The 15,778-nt window shown below is 48.0% G+C and overlaps 1 protein-coding gene across 1 annotated transcript; it reads left to right on the top strand.

The window, feature by feature from the left end:
* Positions 1 to 616: 616 nt before the first annotated feature.
* On the top strand, positions 617 to 1,524 carry LOC126106716 (uncharacterized). Its single transcript, XM_049913096.1, has 2 exons — positions 617 to 1,094; positions 1,348 to 1,524. The coding sequence occupies exons 1-2, from the start codon at positions 699 to 701 to the stop codon at positions 1,522 to 1,524; spliced, it is 573 nt and encodes a 190-aa protein (XP_049769053.1). The 5' UTR covers positions 617 to 698.
* The last annotated feature ends 14,254 nt before the right edge of the window (positions 1,525 to 15,778 follow it).

The following is a 15,778-nucleotide window of genomic DNA, read 5'->3' as shown; positions in this document are numbered from 1 at the left end:
CATTCGCGCCAGTTTTGTGTAGTGCCACGTTGTGTGGCACCACATTCTGCAATTATCCCTAATTTATGAGCACGAGTGTAGATTCCTAGATATCTGAGTGGCTCGAAGATTTCTTAAGTAACAGCAGCCAGTTTGTTATCCTCGCCGGCGAGGGTTCATCGGAGACAAAGGTACCGTCTGGAGTGCCCGAGGGAAGAGTGATAGGACGGTTATTATTTTCTATATACATAATATATCTGGTGGAAAATGTGGGCGGCAATCTGCGGTCGTGTACTGACGGTGCTGTGCCGTATGGGAAGGTGTCGAGAATTTTGGGAAAGTGTGGTTCATATGAGAAGGACGTCGCATATAGGACGCTGGTGCGACCTTCTCTTGACTACTGGCCGAGTGTTTTGGATCCGTACCAGGTCGGATTAAATGAAAATGTCGAATCGTCTCAGAGGTGAGCTGCTAGATTTGTTACCGGCAGGTTTGACCGACGCTCAGCTGTTACGGAGATGCTTTGGGAACTAAAATATGGACCCCTGGACTGGAGGCGACGTCCTTTTCGAGGAACACTATTGGGAAGACGTACAGAACCGGCTTTTGAATCTGACTGCAGAATAATCGTAGCATCATTTGGAACAGCGATTGGTCGTTTAATAAACACCAAGGAAGCCAGTCATAAATCATCAGATGATAATGCGACTTCATGGTCAATGAATGAATATACAACTAGTGCCTCCACTACTCAGAGTTCAGCAATGAGTAACAATCCGTTCACAAATGGAAGCCTTTTGGATGCTCTTGAACCCCATACTACATGCATTAATTTGCTGAATGAAATGCCTGACAGTGTATCCAAGAACAGAGATACTATTGATATTAAAGGGAGCAGTTCACAACCTCCACCAGCCAAAAAGAAGAAGATGAAGATGGCACCTTTCACATATGTGCTGTCTGAATCAAATCATAACACTTCAGAAAATGCAATCCCCTTGCCTCTTTCTACTAACAGGTTCAAAGAGGTGTCTAAATACAGTTCCTCTTCAGGAGCTGCACCTAGTAAATCTGGCACAGACAAACTGGATGATATTACAAACTATGTAAAGAAGGTAAGATATTTATATTTGTCTTAATAGTTACTAAACATTACAACTACCTTTAATGGTTAAACAGCAAATTATCAAGTTGTTTCAGAACAGAGTTGTTTCACAGTCCTATTTTGTCACCATATGCCCATTCTCACCTCCCTCTCCACCTCCCTCTCTGCTGCCCCCTTCCCCCATTTTAGACAATTTAACACTTAAGTCTATAACCATCTATTAAGTTTAGTTCCTTTAATTAACACTTGTTAAATATTTTCAGGTAAAAGGTGCACTTGATACTGAAAATTATCAGAAATTTATCTCTGTTGTGAAAGAATACAAGACTGAAAGTAATGTGAAAAAGCTCCTTCTGCAACTGAAAGATATTTTCTTACGGTCAAAGGAATTAAATCCTTATTTCTTAGGTAAATATTTTTATTTGTATATAACATTGTGAATTCTGAAAAAAACATTCTTAATGTTTCTTTATTTTCTGTGATCTGTTTCATAATGTGAGTAAAATACGGGTTGTTCAAAAAGTCTCTCCGCAGTGCCGTATGATTGTTAGCTGTGCGTGCTGTATGCCGCATTGAATATACCGAAATGAAATAATCGTACTCATGCACATAGACGGTTATTTTTCCCTCGCTGTATCTGCGAATGGAACACGAAAGGATGTGACTAGTAGTGGTGCGGGGTACCCTCTGACACGAGTACTGTTGCTTGTACGGTATGCAGATGTGGATGCAGAACATCTCCGGATGTGTCACCGATAGAACACGTGTGGGGCAACTTCCTAGTCCGTCCCACCGCCAGTATGCAGAATGTCGAGGACGAGGTAACAACAGCTGTGGCTGATCTCGGCTCAGGAGAGGCTGTCCGACATCCCGCCCGAGAGGATCAGTGCACGCATGCAGACCAGAAGTGTGCGACGTCAGTGTGGTGAGTGGCTTCACGCTGCCAACCTCTTCGTCACTTCGACTCGATTTTTAAACCACTCAAATAACATCACACACCCCTCTCAGGCCGTGAAGTTTCATTTCGTTTTTTCGTCCTCTTCTGAAATGTTCTTTTTTTTCAGGTAGGATAAATAAGTTTACAAAGCAAAATGCAACGCGTTGTGAAACGGAAAGTTTGAGATCAGTGTGTAACCGTTTCTGGCTTTTGGCTGTGACACATGGATAAAAGCGAGAAAACCATTCGAGAATTGAGTGTTGTTCAGTAACGAGTAGAGCGCAGCCGCGAGTTGCTTTATCGCTGGGAGGGACAGGAAAACAAAGAAATGGCTCAGGGAACAAAGTAAACAGCAAGTCTTTGTTCTAATTGCAACTAACGATCCGTGTCAGCTTCACATACGCTGCACTAAGTACGAGGTGCATTCAAGTTCTAAGGCCTCCGATTTTTTTTTTTTCTAATTAACTACTCACCCGAAATCGATGAAACTGGCGTTACTTCTCGACGTAATCGCCCTGCACACGTACACATTTTTCACAACGCTGACGACATGATTCCATGGCAGCGGCGAAGGCTTGTTTAGGAGTCTGTTTTGACCACTGGAAAATCGCTGAAGCAATACCAGCACGGCTGGTGAATGTGCGGCCACGGAGAGTGTCTTTCATTGTTGGAGAAAGCCAAAAGTCACTAGGAGCCAGGACAGGTGAGTAGGGAGCATGAGGAATCACTTCAAAGTTGTTATCACGAAGCAACTGATGCGTAACGTTAGCTCGATGAGCGGGTGCGTTGTGTTGGTGAAACAGCACACGCGCAGCCCTTCCCGGACGTTTTTGTTGCAGTGCAGGAAGGAATTTGTTCTTCAAAACATTTTCGTAGGATGCACCTGTTACCGTAGTGCCCTTTGGAACGCAATGGGTAAGGATTACGCCCTCGCTGTCCTAGAACATGGACACCATCTTTTTTTCAGCACTGGCGGTTACCCGAAATTTTTTTGGTGGCGGTGAATCTGTGTGCTTCCATTGAGCTGACTGGCGCTTTGTTTCTGGATTGAAAAATGGCATCCACGTCTCATCCATTGTCACAACCGAAGGAAAGAAAGACCCATTCGTGCTGTCGTTGCGCGTCAACATTGCTCGGCAACATGCCACACGGGCAGCCGTGTGGTCGTCCGTCAGCATTAGTGGCACCCACCTGGATGACACTTTTCGCATTTTCAGGTCGTCATGCAGGATTGTGTGCACAGAACTCACAGAAATGCCAACTCTGGAGGCGATCTGTTCAACAGTCATTCGGCGATCCCCCAAAACAATTCTCTCCACTTTCTCGATCATGTCGTCAGACCGGCTTGTGCGAGCCCGAGGTGGTTTCAGTTTGTTGTCACACGATGTTCTGCCTTCATTAAAGAGTCGCACCCACGAACGCACTTTCGACACATACATAAGTCCATCACCACATGTCTCCTTCAACTGTCGATGAATTTCAATTGGTTTCATGCCACGCAAATTCAGAAAACGAATGATTGCACGCTGTTCAAGTAAGGAAAACGTCGCCATTTTAAGTATTTAAAACAGTTCTCATTCTCGCCGCTGGTGGTAAAATTCCATCTGCCGTACGGTGCTGCTATCTCTGGGATGTATTGACAATGAATGCGGCCTCATTTTAAAACAATGCGCATGTTTCTGTCTTTTTCGAGTCCGGAGAAAAAAATCAGAGGCCTTAGAACTTGAATGCACCTCGTATCTATGACCCGGCGGCCCTTCTCGCGTAGCAGTTTAAATTTGTTTACGGGCCACTGCGTAGAGTTGTGATTAAAAGTCAGAGAAGAACGTTAGGTAACTGAATATCGTCACTTTCAAACAAGTTAAACGACTGAACAGTCACAGGCCCTTGCCGGGGTGTCGTCAGCTGTCCGACACTAGACTTTGCGACCGTGACGCCAACGTGATGTTTCCGATCACAAGCTCAAGGAGCATTCAATAAATAACTCAAAATTTATTTTTGTGTGAAAGGAGGTTGGTTTTATTCGGGATTCCAATACTACATATTATTCTCTCCTCTTTTGGCTACAAAACTCTATTTTTCTACATAACCTCCTTTCAATCGACGGCCTTACGCCTCATTACTGGGAGGGTCTCCGTCCCTGCGTGGTACCACTCATTTTACTAGTCGACGTCAGATCCAGCGCCTTGCTGCATTAGTAACCCCTCCGTTACCCACGTATCGCTTCCCACAGAGTCCATCCTTCGTCGGGCCAAAAGGTGGAAGTCGGAAGGTGCGAGACACGGGCTGTAGGGGGGATCCTAGCGAGCACACTCCTCTGACTTCTCCAGCTGGTGGACGAGTGTGTCAGCACTACCGAGAGAGACGTCCAGTTGAGCAGCGAGGTGACTGATTGTGACCAGTCCATCACGTCGAATGCCAGTGTTCGCACGTTCCACCACAGCAGTGTGCGACCAGCGAGGTTGGACAAGTTTGAGCAACTTTGTCGTGATGATGAGAACCGCCTCGCCCAACGACTCACCGTGCTTTTATTCGCTGACAGGTCTCCGAAGATATTCTGCAAGCACCTATGAATATCTGCGATGCTCTGGTTTTCTGCCAAAATAAACTCAAATACAGCTCTCTGCTTGTAATACACCTCCATTCACTAAGCTATACGGGCTGAGAGGGTATATTCCACGATGTCCCACAGCAAATTCCGCATTTTTTTTCAACCAAAATTGGCCGATAAAAAAATATACTGCATTACTTACTGAAAGCCCCTAGAATTTTAGCCATGGCTTTTACAGCATCAAAGGAACCCGTAATAGTGGTGTCGAAAATGCAATGGTGCTAAACTGGTTGGTCATAGCTGTGACTTTAGGACCGTTTTGTAATACGAACATCCCCGTCACATTTATCCAGACTATGTGCATAGTACAGGGTGACCCAAAAGTACACTCCTGGAAATTGAAATAAGAACACCGTGAATTCATTGTCCCAGGAAGGGGAAACTTTATTGACACATTCCTGGGGTCAGATAAATGGTTCAAATGGCTCCAAGCACTATGGGACTTAACATCTGAGGTCATCAGTCCCCTAGACTTAGAACTACTTAAACCTAACTAACCTAAGGACATCACACACATCCATGCCCGAGGCAGGATTCGAACCTGCGACCGTAGCAGCAGCGCGTGGGGTCAGATACATCACATGATCACACTGACAGAACCACAGGCACATAGACACAGGCAACAGAGCATGCACAATGTCGGCACTAGTACAGTGTATACCCACCTTTCGCAGCAATGCAGGCTGCTATTCTCCCATGGAGACGATCGTAGAGATGCTGGATGTAGTCCTGTGGAACGGCTTGCCATGCCATTTCCACCTGGCGCCTCAGTTGGACCAGCGTTCGTGCTGCAAGTGCAGACCACGTGAGACGACGCTTCATCCAGTCCCAAACATCCTCAATGGGAGACAGATCCGGAGATCTTGCTGGCCAGGGTAGTTGACTTACACCTTCTAGAGCACGTTGGGTGGCCCGGGATACATGCGGACGTGCATTGTCCTGTTGGAACAGCAAGTTCCCTTGCCGGTCTAGGAATGGTAGAACGATGAGTTCGATGACGGTTTGGATGTACCGTGCACTATTCAGTGTCCCCTCGACGATCACCAGTGGTGTACGGCCAGTGTAGGAGATCGCTCCCCACACCATGATGCCGGGTGTTGGCCCTGTGTGCCTCGGTCGTATGCAGTCCTGATTGTGGCGCTCACCTGCACGGCGCCAAACACGCATACGACCATCATTGGCACCAAGGCAGAAGCGACTCTCATCGCTGAAGGCGACACGTCTCCATTCGTCCCTCCATTCACGCCTGTCGCGACACCACTGGAGGCGGGCTGCACGATGTTGGGGCGTGAGCGGAAGACGGCCTAACGGTGTGCGGGACCGTAGCCCAGCTTCATGGAGACGGTTGCGAATGGTCCTCGCCGATACCCCAGGAGCAACAGTGTCCCTAATTTGCTGGGAAGTGGCGGTGCGGTCCCCTACGGCACTGCGTAGGATCCTACGGTCTTGGCGTGCATCCGTGCGTCGCTGCGGTCCGGTCCCAGGTCGACGGGCACGTGCTCCTTCCGCCGACCACTGGCGACAACATCGATGTACTGTGGAGACCTCACGCCCCACGTGTTGAGCAATTCGGCGGTACGTCCACCCGGCCTCCCGCATGCCCACTATACGCCCTCGCTCAAAGTCCGTCAACTGCACATACGGTTCACGTCCACGCTGTCGCGGCATGCTACCAGTGTTAAAGACTGCGATGGAGCTCCGTATGCCACGGCAAACTGGCTGACACTGACGGCAGCGGTGCACAAATGCTGCGCAGCTAGCGCCATTCGACGGTCAACACCGCGGTTCCTGGTGTGTCCGCTGTGCCGTGCGTGTGATCATTGCTTGTACAGCCCTCTCGCAGTGTCCGGAGCAAGTATGGTGGGTCTGACACACCGGTGTCAATGTGTTCTTTTTTCCATTTCCAGGAGTGTATATAAACACTTGCAAATTCAGTACTTCACGAAATAATATAAGTAGGCAGGTAAAAATTGACAAACGTGCTTGAAATGACATGCGGCATTATTGAAGCCAAAAAAGGATGCTTCATACGACACAAAAGCAATAATTACCGTGACAATCGATTTTTAGCAAAGACGATGTTCTTTGTAACAAATTCTCAACATGTCGGCTGTCACTTATCGTCAATACCTGCAGTCAACGGGCAATGTTGTGAACGGCACTGTACACCGCATCAGTCACTATGGTGAGAAATTGCCGTCAGATGTTGTCTTTTAGCATCGCTAATGAGGTCAGACGACAGTGGTAGACTCGCGACTTGAGGTAGCCCCACAACAAATAGTCACACCGATTGAGGTCTTGGCATCCTGGGAAGAGAAGCACGACGGAAGTGGCGGCTCAGCAGGCGATCCTCACCAAACGGTGTGCGAGAGAGACCTTTCACAACATGTGCAGCAGTGTGGGGTGGAGCGCCATCTTGCATAACAGTCGTTCCTTCCAGCAGGTGGTTATCAGCCAGGCTAGGGATGCTTGGGATTCTGTGATTCCACACGCGTCACGATGGCAGTTTGAAAAGCAGCAAATGCTCACCGCGTCACAAATTCGGTGCTTAAGTACTCACGATGACGCTGAATTTCGAACGGATAACGCCTCAGTCCTCTCCTAAACAGCAGAGTGTGGAATGCAGGTGCAACGTAAGACTTCACGAGCGCTGACTTCACCGTGCGGTGCTAACTTGCTAAAGTCTCCCTTGTGCCAGGAATGGCACTTGTGTCTGCAGCATCACTTGTGTCTGGTCGCCCAGTACAGAGTCAATCATCCAAATAACCCGTGGCTTCGAACTTTCTGATCATTTTTTCCACAGCGACAGTTGTCACTGCACCTTTGCCCGATCGAATATCTTTCTTCGACAGGATCGTAAGATTACTGAAGCGGATTCTCCAGTCCGAAGTAAAGCTTCGCCAACAGCGCCTTTTACCACGTGAGGTGGCGCAGTGGTTAGTACACTGGACTCGCATTCGGGAGGACGACAGTTCAAACCAGCGTCCGGGTTTTCCGTCATTTCTCGAAACTGCTACAGGCAAATGACGCAATGGTTCCTTCGAAAGGGCATGGCCGATTTCCTTCCCCATCCTTCCCTAATCCGATGTGGCCGATGAAAAAATGGTTCAAATGGCTCTGAGCACTATGGGACTTAACATCTTAGGTCATCAGTCCCCTAGGACTTAGAACTACTTAAACCTAACTAACCTAAGGACATCACACACATCATGCCCGAGGCAGGATTCGAACCTGCGACCGTGGCGGTCACGCGGTTCCCAACTGACGCGCTTAGAGCCGCACGGCCACACCGGCCGGCGTGGCCGATGATCTCGATGTTTGATTCCCTCCCCCAAATCAACTAACCAACCAAAAACGCCTTTTCTGCCAGTGTCAACATGCCACATTTGCTGGAGCATCTGACTCCTTCTCTCACTACAGCTCATGTTGTACATAATCCTCGTGCGACGTCACAGGCGTGTTGCTGTCCACTACCATCTGTTGGCGTATTTGCTGTCGTTTTTGGTTCTTTGGTTGGTTGATTTGGGAGGGGAGCAAACAGCAAGGTCATCGGTCACATCGGATTAGGGAAGGAAGTTGGCTGTACCCTTTCGAAGGGACCATCGCTCTCGCTTTTGGTTGCCTGGTTAATTTGGGGGAGGGGACCAAACAGCGAAGTCATCGGTCTCATCGGATTAGTGAAGGATGAGGAAGGAAACCGGCTGTGCCGTTTTCGGTTTTATTAAAACCCCAACATCGTTTCGGGCATGTGCGCCAAGTTTTACCTCTCTAACTACATTAGTCCGTGATTTACTGTACTTTAAAATGTTAACGGACTTTTGGGTCACCCTGCACACATGCATTTTAAAATCTGTTCTTTATTTTTTATTTTTAGTGTGATTAAGTGTCTGCAAGTGAACGAGCGGCAGTCACACTCGTATTCCGTCTGCTTTTTCCCGAATATGTCACGATTTCCTGGTGTGTGGTTAGGCAGCACTCAAACAGTATAGCTTAAATTACTGCAAGTGAAACGACGCGCACGAGGGGCCATTCAATAAATAATGCAACACTTTTTTTATCCTCCAATTTCAGTTGAAAAGATGCGGAGCTTGTTGTGGGGCATCGCAAAATATTCCCGCTCCACCCACTACAGTTTCATTAAGTTCCGATAGGGCCTTCAAAATAGCGCGTGCAACGGACGTGCGTTCCAAGCAAAGAGCTGCCGTGGAATTTCTCTTGGCGGAAAACCACAGCATCCCAGATATTCGTAGGGGCTCGCAGGGTGTCAACGGAGAGCCAGCAGTGAACAGAAGCTGGGTGAGTCGATGGGCGGGGCGGCTGTCACCATGGCAACCTGTCAGATCCCCCGCGTGACGACCGGAAGGTGCGGACACTCTCACTCAAATTGATCGACAGATCATAGCGAAACTACGCAACTGGACGCCTCTGTTGGGAGTGCTGACACACTCGTCCACTGGATGGGGTACTCGAAGGTCATCTAACAGAACACCATAAGGAGGAACGAAGGACCACCCGTGCGGAATTACTTGCGCGCTGCGAGGCCGAGAACAGCGGCAGGGGAGGGGGGGGGGGGGTTACGGGTAACAACTAACAACCAAAGGCTGACTGCCGAGGCAACAATTGTCTCCAAACATACGGCTGCTATTTACGTAGCACTGAGTCCTCGTCAATGTAGGGAGTGTCTGGGAATCAGGGACGAATATTACAGTGTCACAGAACATACAAAATTTATTAAAAATGTAACGATTCTTTTTACAGACACATTAAGTAACGTCTCTCATTTGTGTATGAAAAATTATACCCTCCATACGGCCGGCCGCGGTGGTCTAGCGGTTCTGGCGCTGCAGTCCGGAACCGCGGGACTGCTACGGTCGCAGGTTCGAATCCTGCCTCAGGCATGGGTGTGTGTGACGTCCTTAGGTTAGTTAGGTTTAAGTCGTTCTAAGTTCTAGGGGACTTATGACCTAAGATGTTGAGTCCCATAGCGCTCAAAGCCAACCCTCCATACGACCACTCAAGGCCGCGCAGCAACAAGCAATGCTTTGATTGAAGTTCTCGATGACGCGTTCACAAACATCTGGTGGGATGCCTTTAATAACCCTTGTAATTTCATCCTTTAACTGGTATATTGCTTGTGGTTTGTTCAGATACACTTTTGATTTCACAAACACCCACAAAAAAAAAAGTCTGAAGGCGTAAGGTCGCATGATCTGGCAGTCCATTCGTGGCTGCCACTCAGATAACTTTTTGAGGAAACTTTCCATCCAGCAGAGCATACGTTTCGCGAGATGTGTGACACGTCGGATCATCTTGTTCAAACCCAAAATCGTCATTTTCATCAAAATGAGAGGGAAAAACCAATCAGAAAGCACGTTTCGGTAACGGTCGTCGTTCACAGTGACGGCAGCTCTCTCGTCATTTTCAAAAAACCTCGGGCCGATCTCTCCTCCTGCCCAGATTTTCGTTACCCCAAATTCTGCAGTTATTGACGTACCCACTGAGGTGGAAGCGCGCCCCATCTGAGGAAATTACTCTTTCTGTGAAGTTCTCGTTCTCCGATTGTCGCGCCAAGATCCACTGAGCAAATCGGTGCCTCTTCCCATGATCTGCAGCCTTCAACTCTTGTGTTAAGTTGAATCTGGTACGCATCCATTTTCAGATCTTTTGAAAGGATTTCGCGCAGTGAACTTGGCGATCAGTTGTTGAGCTCGTCGGCGGACCGATTTTCTGGGGTTTACGGTCGCATTGTTAGGCACGACAGCAATGTTTTCTTGTGTTCTAACAGAACGAGGTCTTCCTGTTTTCTTGAAGCCTGAAATAAAACCCGTGGTCTCAGCCTTCCTGACCAACTTCCGAACTGATGATTCGGTTGGAGCAGCATTACGTCCGAGTGACACACGCAATCTACTTTAACTCTTTTTGTAACAACTTTTTATCCATCGGATACGTTGCTCACTTTTTATCTGCTTCATGAGGAAAATAAACATCAGACATCAGTGCTCACCACACAAAAACTATCAGGCTACTAATGGGCAGGAGCGCCGATAACAAACCGTAATATGATAAAATAGCGCAAAATTCAAATTCGTCCACACTTCACGGACACCCTTTATGTTAGGTAGATCGATAAACCCACAGCTTTTTTGGATTTACCTGTATTCGAGCTGCTTTTAACTTTTTGCTCCCTACGTCGCCGATTGGTCGGTACGTCTTAATAACAAATATCTCTTAGAGCACATTGGTTAGTTATCATATTGTAAATATAAGGTGAAGGACAAATCAATGTATTGTTCAGCAAGGCCAAGTCAGTACAAGGTTCAGTCCCTGATACTAAACATGGGAGCCGTAATATAGTGCCGGTTCTGAATGCATGTATTTCATTTTCATAACATGTTGATTAAACTAGACTGACCTTAGGATAAAATTAACAGAAACACAAACAAAATGAAAAGACTGTTCTGCACTGAGAAATTCATTACAGAATTAGCACCAAAAAATTAATATTCGCTTATTGGGCAAGACGCAGATGACGCCAGCGATGTGTGATGTTGAGACTGTTGAAGTTTCGATGTTGAGACTGTTGAAGTTTCGAAAAAGACAGTTTGTTTGCGTTAACTAATCACAAGGAACAGGACCTTGACGATTAAGTAAAAACATCAGAGAACATGGGTTTTAAAAAATGGTTCAAATGGCTCTGAGCACTATGGGACTTAAAATCTGAGGTCATCAGTTACCTAGACTTAGAACTATTTAAACCTAAGTAAGCTAAGCACAGCACACACATCCGTGCCCGAGGCAGGATTCGAACCTGATACCGTAGCAGTCGCGCGGTTCCGGGCTGAAGTACCTAGAACCGCTCGGCCACCGCGGCCGGCATGTATTTAACTTGTGTAGGTAAACACAAGAAGAGAATCGAAGTATATGAAATGTGGTGCTACAGACGAATGTTGAAAATTAGGTGGACTGATAAACTAAGGAATGAGGAGGTTCTGCACAGAATCAGAGAGGAAAGGAATATGAGGAAACCACTGGCAAGGAGAAGGGATGAAATGAAATGTCGTGTGGCTAGGGCCTCCCGTCGGGTAGACCGTTCGCCGGGTGCAGGTCTTTCGATTTGACGCCACTTCGGCGACCTGCGCGTCGATGGGGATGAAATGATGATGATAAGGACAACACAACACCCAGTCCCTGAGCGGAGAAAATCTCCGACCCAGCCGGGAATCGAACCCGGGCCCTTTGGATTGACAGTCTGTCACGCTGACCACTCAGCTACCGGGGGCGGACAGGAGAAGGGATAGGATGATAGGACATCTGTTAAGACATCAGGAAACGACTTCCATGGTACTAGAGCATGCTGTAGAGGGCTAAAACAGTAGAGGAAGACAGAGATTGGGGTAATTTCCAAGAATGATTTCCTATCGAAGTCGAGTGGTCCAAACGATACATATCGAACGTGTGATCGCAAATCAATCATGCGACTCCGGTGGCGGGTGTTGTGAGTGTGCTTACAGTGATCATTGCAGCAACGACAAAAGAAGAGCGTTACGAAAATACTAGTAATTGCAAAGGAGACACCTTTCTCGTCGTCGGTGTTGTCATCATGTGTAAAGTCCATTACGGTGATCTGTATGGATAATTTGGAAGAGTCGAACTACACTCCTGGAAATGGAAAAAAGAACACATTGACACCGGTGTGTCAGACCCACCATACTTGCTCCGGACACTGCGAGAGGGCTGTACAAGCAATGATCACACGCACGGCACAGCGGACACACCAGGAACCGCGGTGTTGGCCGTCGAATGGCGCTAGCTGCGCAGCATTTGTGCACCGCCGCCGTCAGTGTCAGCCAGGTTGCCGTGGCATACGGAGCTCCATCGCAGTCTTTAACACTGGTAGCATGCCGCGACAGCGTGGACGTGAACCGTATGTGCAGTTGACGGACTTTGAGCGAGGGCGTATAGTGGGCATGCGGGAGGCCGGGTGGACGTACCGCCGAATTGCTCAACACGTGGGGCGTGTGGTCTCCACAGTACATCGATGTTGTCGCCAGTGGTCGGCGGAAGGTGCATGTGCCCGTCGACCTGGGACCGGACCGCAGCGACGCACCGATGCACGCCAAGACCGTAGGATCCTACGCAGTGCCGTAGGGGACCGCACCGCCACTTCCCAGCAAATTAGGGACACTGTTGCTCCTGGGGTATCGGCGAGGACCATTCGCAACCGTCTCCGTGAAGCTGGGCTACGGTCCCGCACACCGTTAGGCCGTCTTCCGCTCACGCCCCAACATCGTGCAGCCCGCCTCCAGTGGTGTCGCGACAGGCGTGAATGGAGGGACGAATGGAGACGTGTCGTCTTCAGCGATGAGAGTCGCTTCTGCCTTGGTGCCAATGATGGTCGTATGCGTGTTTGGCGCCGTGCAGGTGAGCGCCACAATCAGGACTGCATACGACCGAGGCACACAGGGCCAACACCCGGCATCATGGTGTGGGGAGCGATCTCCTACACTGGCCGTACACCACTGGTGATCGTCGCGGGGACACTGAATAGTGCACGGTACATCCAAACCGTCATCGAACCCATCGTTCCACCATTCCTAGACCGGCAAGGGAACTTGCTGTTCCAACAGGACAATGCACGTCCGCATGTATCCCGTGCCACCCAACGTGCTCTAGAAGGTGTAAGTCAACTACCGTGGCCAGCAAGATCTCCGGATCTGTCCCCCATTGAGCATGTTTGGGACTGGATGAAGCGTCGTCTCACGCGGTCTGCACGTCCAGCACGAACGCTGGTCCAACTGAGGCGCCAGGTGGAAATGGCATGGCAAGCCGTTCCACAGGACTACATCCAGCATCTCTACGATCGTCTCCATGGGAGAATAGCAGCCTGCATTGCTGCGAAAGGTGGATATACACTGTACTAGTGCCGACATTGTGCATGCTCTGTTGCCTGTGTCTATGTACCTGTGGTTCTGTCAGTGTGATCATGTGATGTATCTGACCCCAGGAATGTGTCAATAAAGTTTCCCCTTCCTGGGACAATGAATTCACGGTGTTCTTATTTCAATTTCCAGGAGTGTATGTATTCTTCCTCATACTCGTTCGTTTTCCGCACTGTCCCCTATGAAACTGTAACAGTATTTCAGCATCGAAACTGTTCTTACACAGTTTTACACACTTCGCACCACCACAGTCTACACAGTCCCTTCTTTCCTCGTCCGGTAGTACTCCATATTTGCGACAAAAAGACGAATAATTTTCTACGCCCGATAAACAGGGAATTAGGTTTCTCTATGTGAGAGAATCCGCCGAAGAAACGTCAAGAACACCAGACATCCCACTCACTATCCACATAAATCGTTTGGGTTTCCCTAGCAACTCACAAACAATCCGCAGAGGTATGTAACGTAGAGCAACTAACGGAACGGCGGAAAACAGATAAAAATGACGATTACAAATAATTGATCACAACATCCGCCACCGGAGTCGCTTGATCGATTTACGATCGCACTTTCTATGTGTATCGTTTGGACCCCACGACTTCGACAAGCAATCATTATTGGAAATTACCGAGATTGGAATACATCCAGCAAATAATTGAGACGTAGGTTGCAAGTGCTGCTCTGACGTGAAGAGGTCGGCACAGGAGAGGGATGAATGGCGGTCCGCATCAAACCCCTCAGAAGACTGATGACTCAAAAGAAGAAAAGAAAAAAAAGGTAGAGACTGGTCTTACCCAGTGAAGTTTCATACCCAGTGTAGAGCTGAATGAAAATTTTTGATTTTATTTGATTAATTTCTCTTTGTAACGAAAGAAACTTAATCTAAAACATCAGTTTTAGAGTTCCGAGTGTCAATCGATGAAACGGAGCTCTTAAAGGGTTGCTTTGTTGTCCAGCTGTCTGGCTGTCCGTTAAAAGCCCTCTTCCTCAGGAATGGGTGCATCAAGTCGAAGGTCATGTCAGATATCAAGATCTATATTCCTCTATCGGTGTACAAAAATTGAAGCTTCTAAGTCAGTGCAATCAAAAATGCGGGCATTTATGTCACACATCTTAATACTCGCCAAGTCATTCATCAAATCGTATAGCGTGCCTCCACTTGACCTGGAATCATGAAACTTGGTACAAAGCAAGGTTTCACAGTACAACGAAAGGAAAAAATTCGAAAATAGTTAAAATTGTATTGGCATGTATTATCCGACTGCCTCTCTGTCCGTCTGTCTGCCAAGATCGGTTGTTCTCAGGAAATGTGAAACGTGTAAAGTTGATATTTATACAGATACTAAGATATAACGTCCGTTGCTAGTGTAAGACACTGAAGACGCAAAGAAACTGGTACACTTGCATAACATCGTGTAGGGCCGCGACAAACACGCAGAAGCGCCACATCACGACGTGGCGTGGACTCGACTAATGTCTGGAGTAGTGCTGAAGGAAACCGACATCACGAATCCTGAAGGGCAGTCTGTAAATCCGTAAGAGTACGAGGGGGTGGAGATCTCTTCTGAATAGCCCCTTGCAGGGCATCCCAGATATGCTCAATAATGTTCATGTCTTGGGAGTTCGGTGGCCAGCGGAAATGTTTAAACTCGAAGAGTGTTCCTAGAGCCAATCCGTAGCAATTCTGGGCGTGTAGGGTGTCGCATTGTCCTGCTAGAATTTGCCAAGTCCGTCGGAATGCGCACTGGATATGAATGGACGCAGGTGATCGGACAGGACGCTTACATACGTGTCACCTGTCTAAGTCGTGTCTAGAACTATCACGGTTCCCATATCACTCCAACTGCACACACCCCCACACCATACAGAGCCTCCACCAGTTTGAAGAATTCCCTGCTGATATGCAGGGTCCATGAATTCATGAGGTTATTTCCATACCCGTACAAATCCATCCGCACGAAACAATTTGAAACGAGACTCGTTTGACCAGGTAACATGTTTCCAGTCATCAACAGTCCAATGTAGGTGTTGACGGACCCAGGCGAGGCGTAAAGCTTTCTGTCGCGCAGTCATCAAGGGTACACGAGTGGGCCTTCGGCTCCGAGAGCCTATATAGATGATGTTTCGTTGAATGGTTCACACGCTGATATTTGTTGATGGCCCAGCATTGAAATCTGCGACAATTTGCGGAAGGGTTGAACTTCTGT

The sequence above is a fragment of the Schistocerca cancellata genome, chromosome 10 (assembly GCF_023864275.1).
Source record: "Schistocerca cancellata isolate TAMUIC-IGC-003103 chromosome 10, iqSchCanc2.1, whole genome shotgun sequence".
Classification (NCBI taxonomy): domain Eukaryota; kingdom Metazoa; phylum Arthropoda; class Insecta; order Orthoptera; family Acrididae; genus Schistocerca; species Schistocerca cancellata.
The sequence above is the reverse complement of the archived record's forward strand: the minus strand, read 5'-3'. Positions and strand labels throughout refer to the sequence as shown.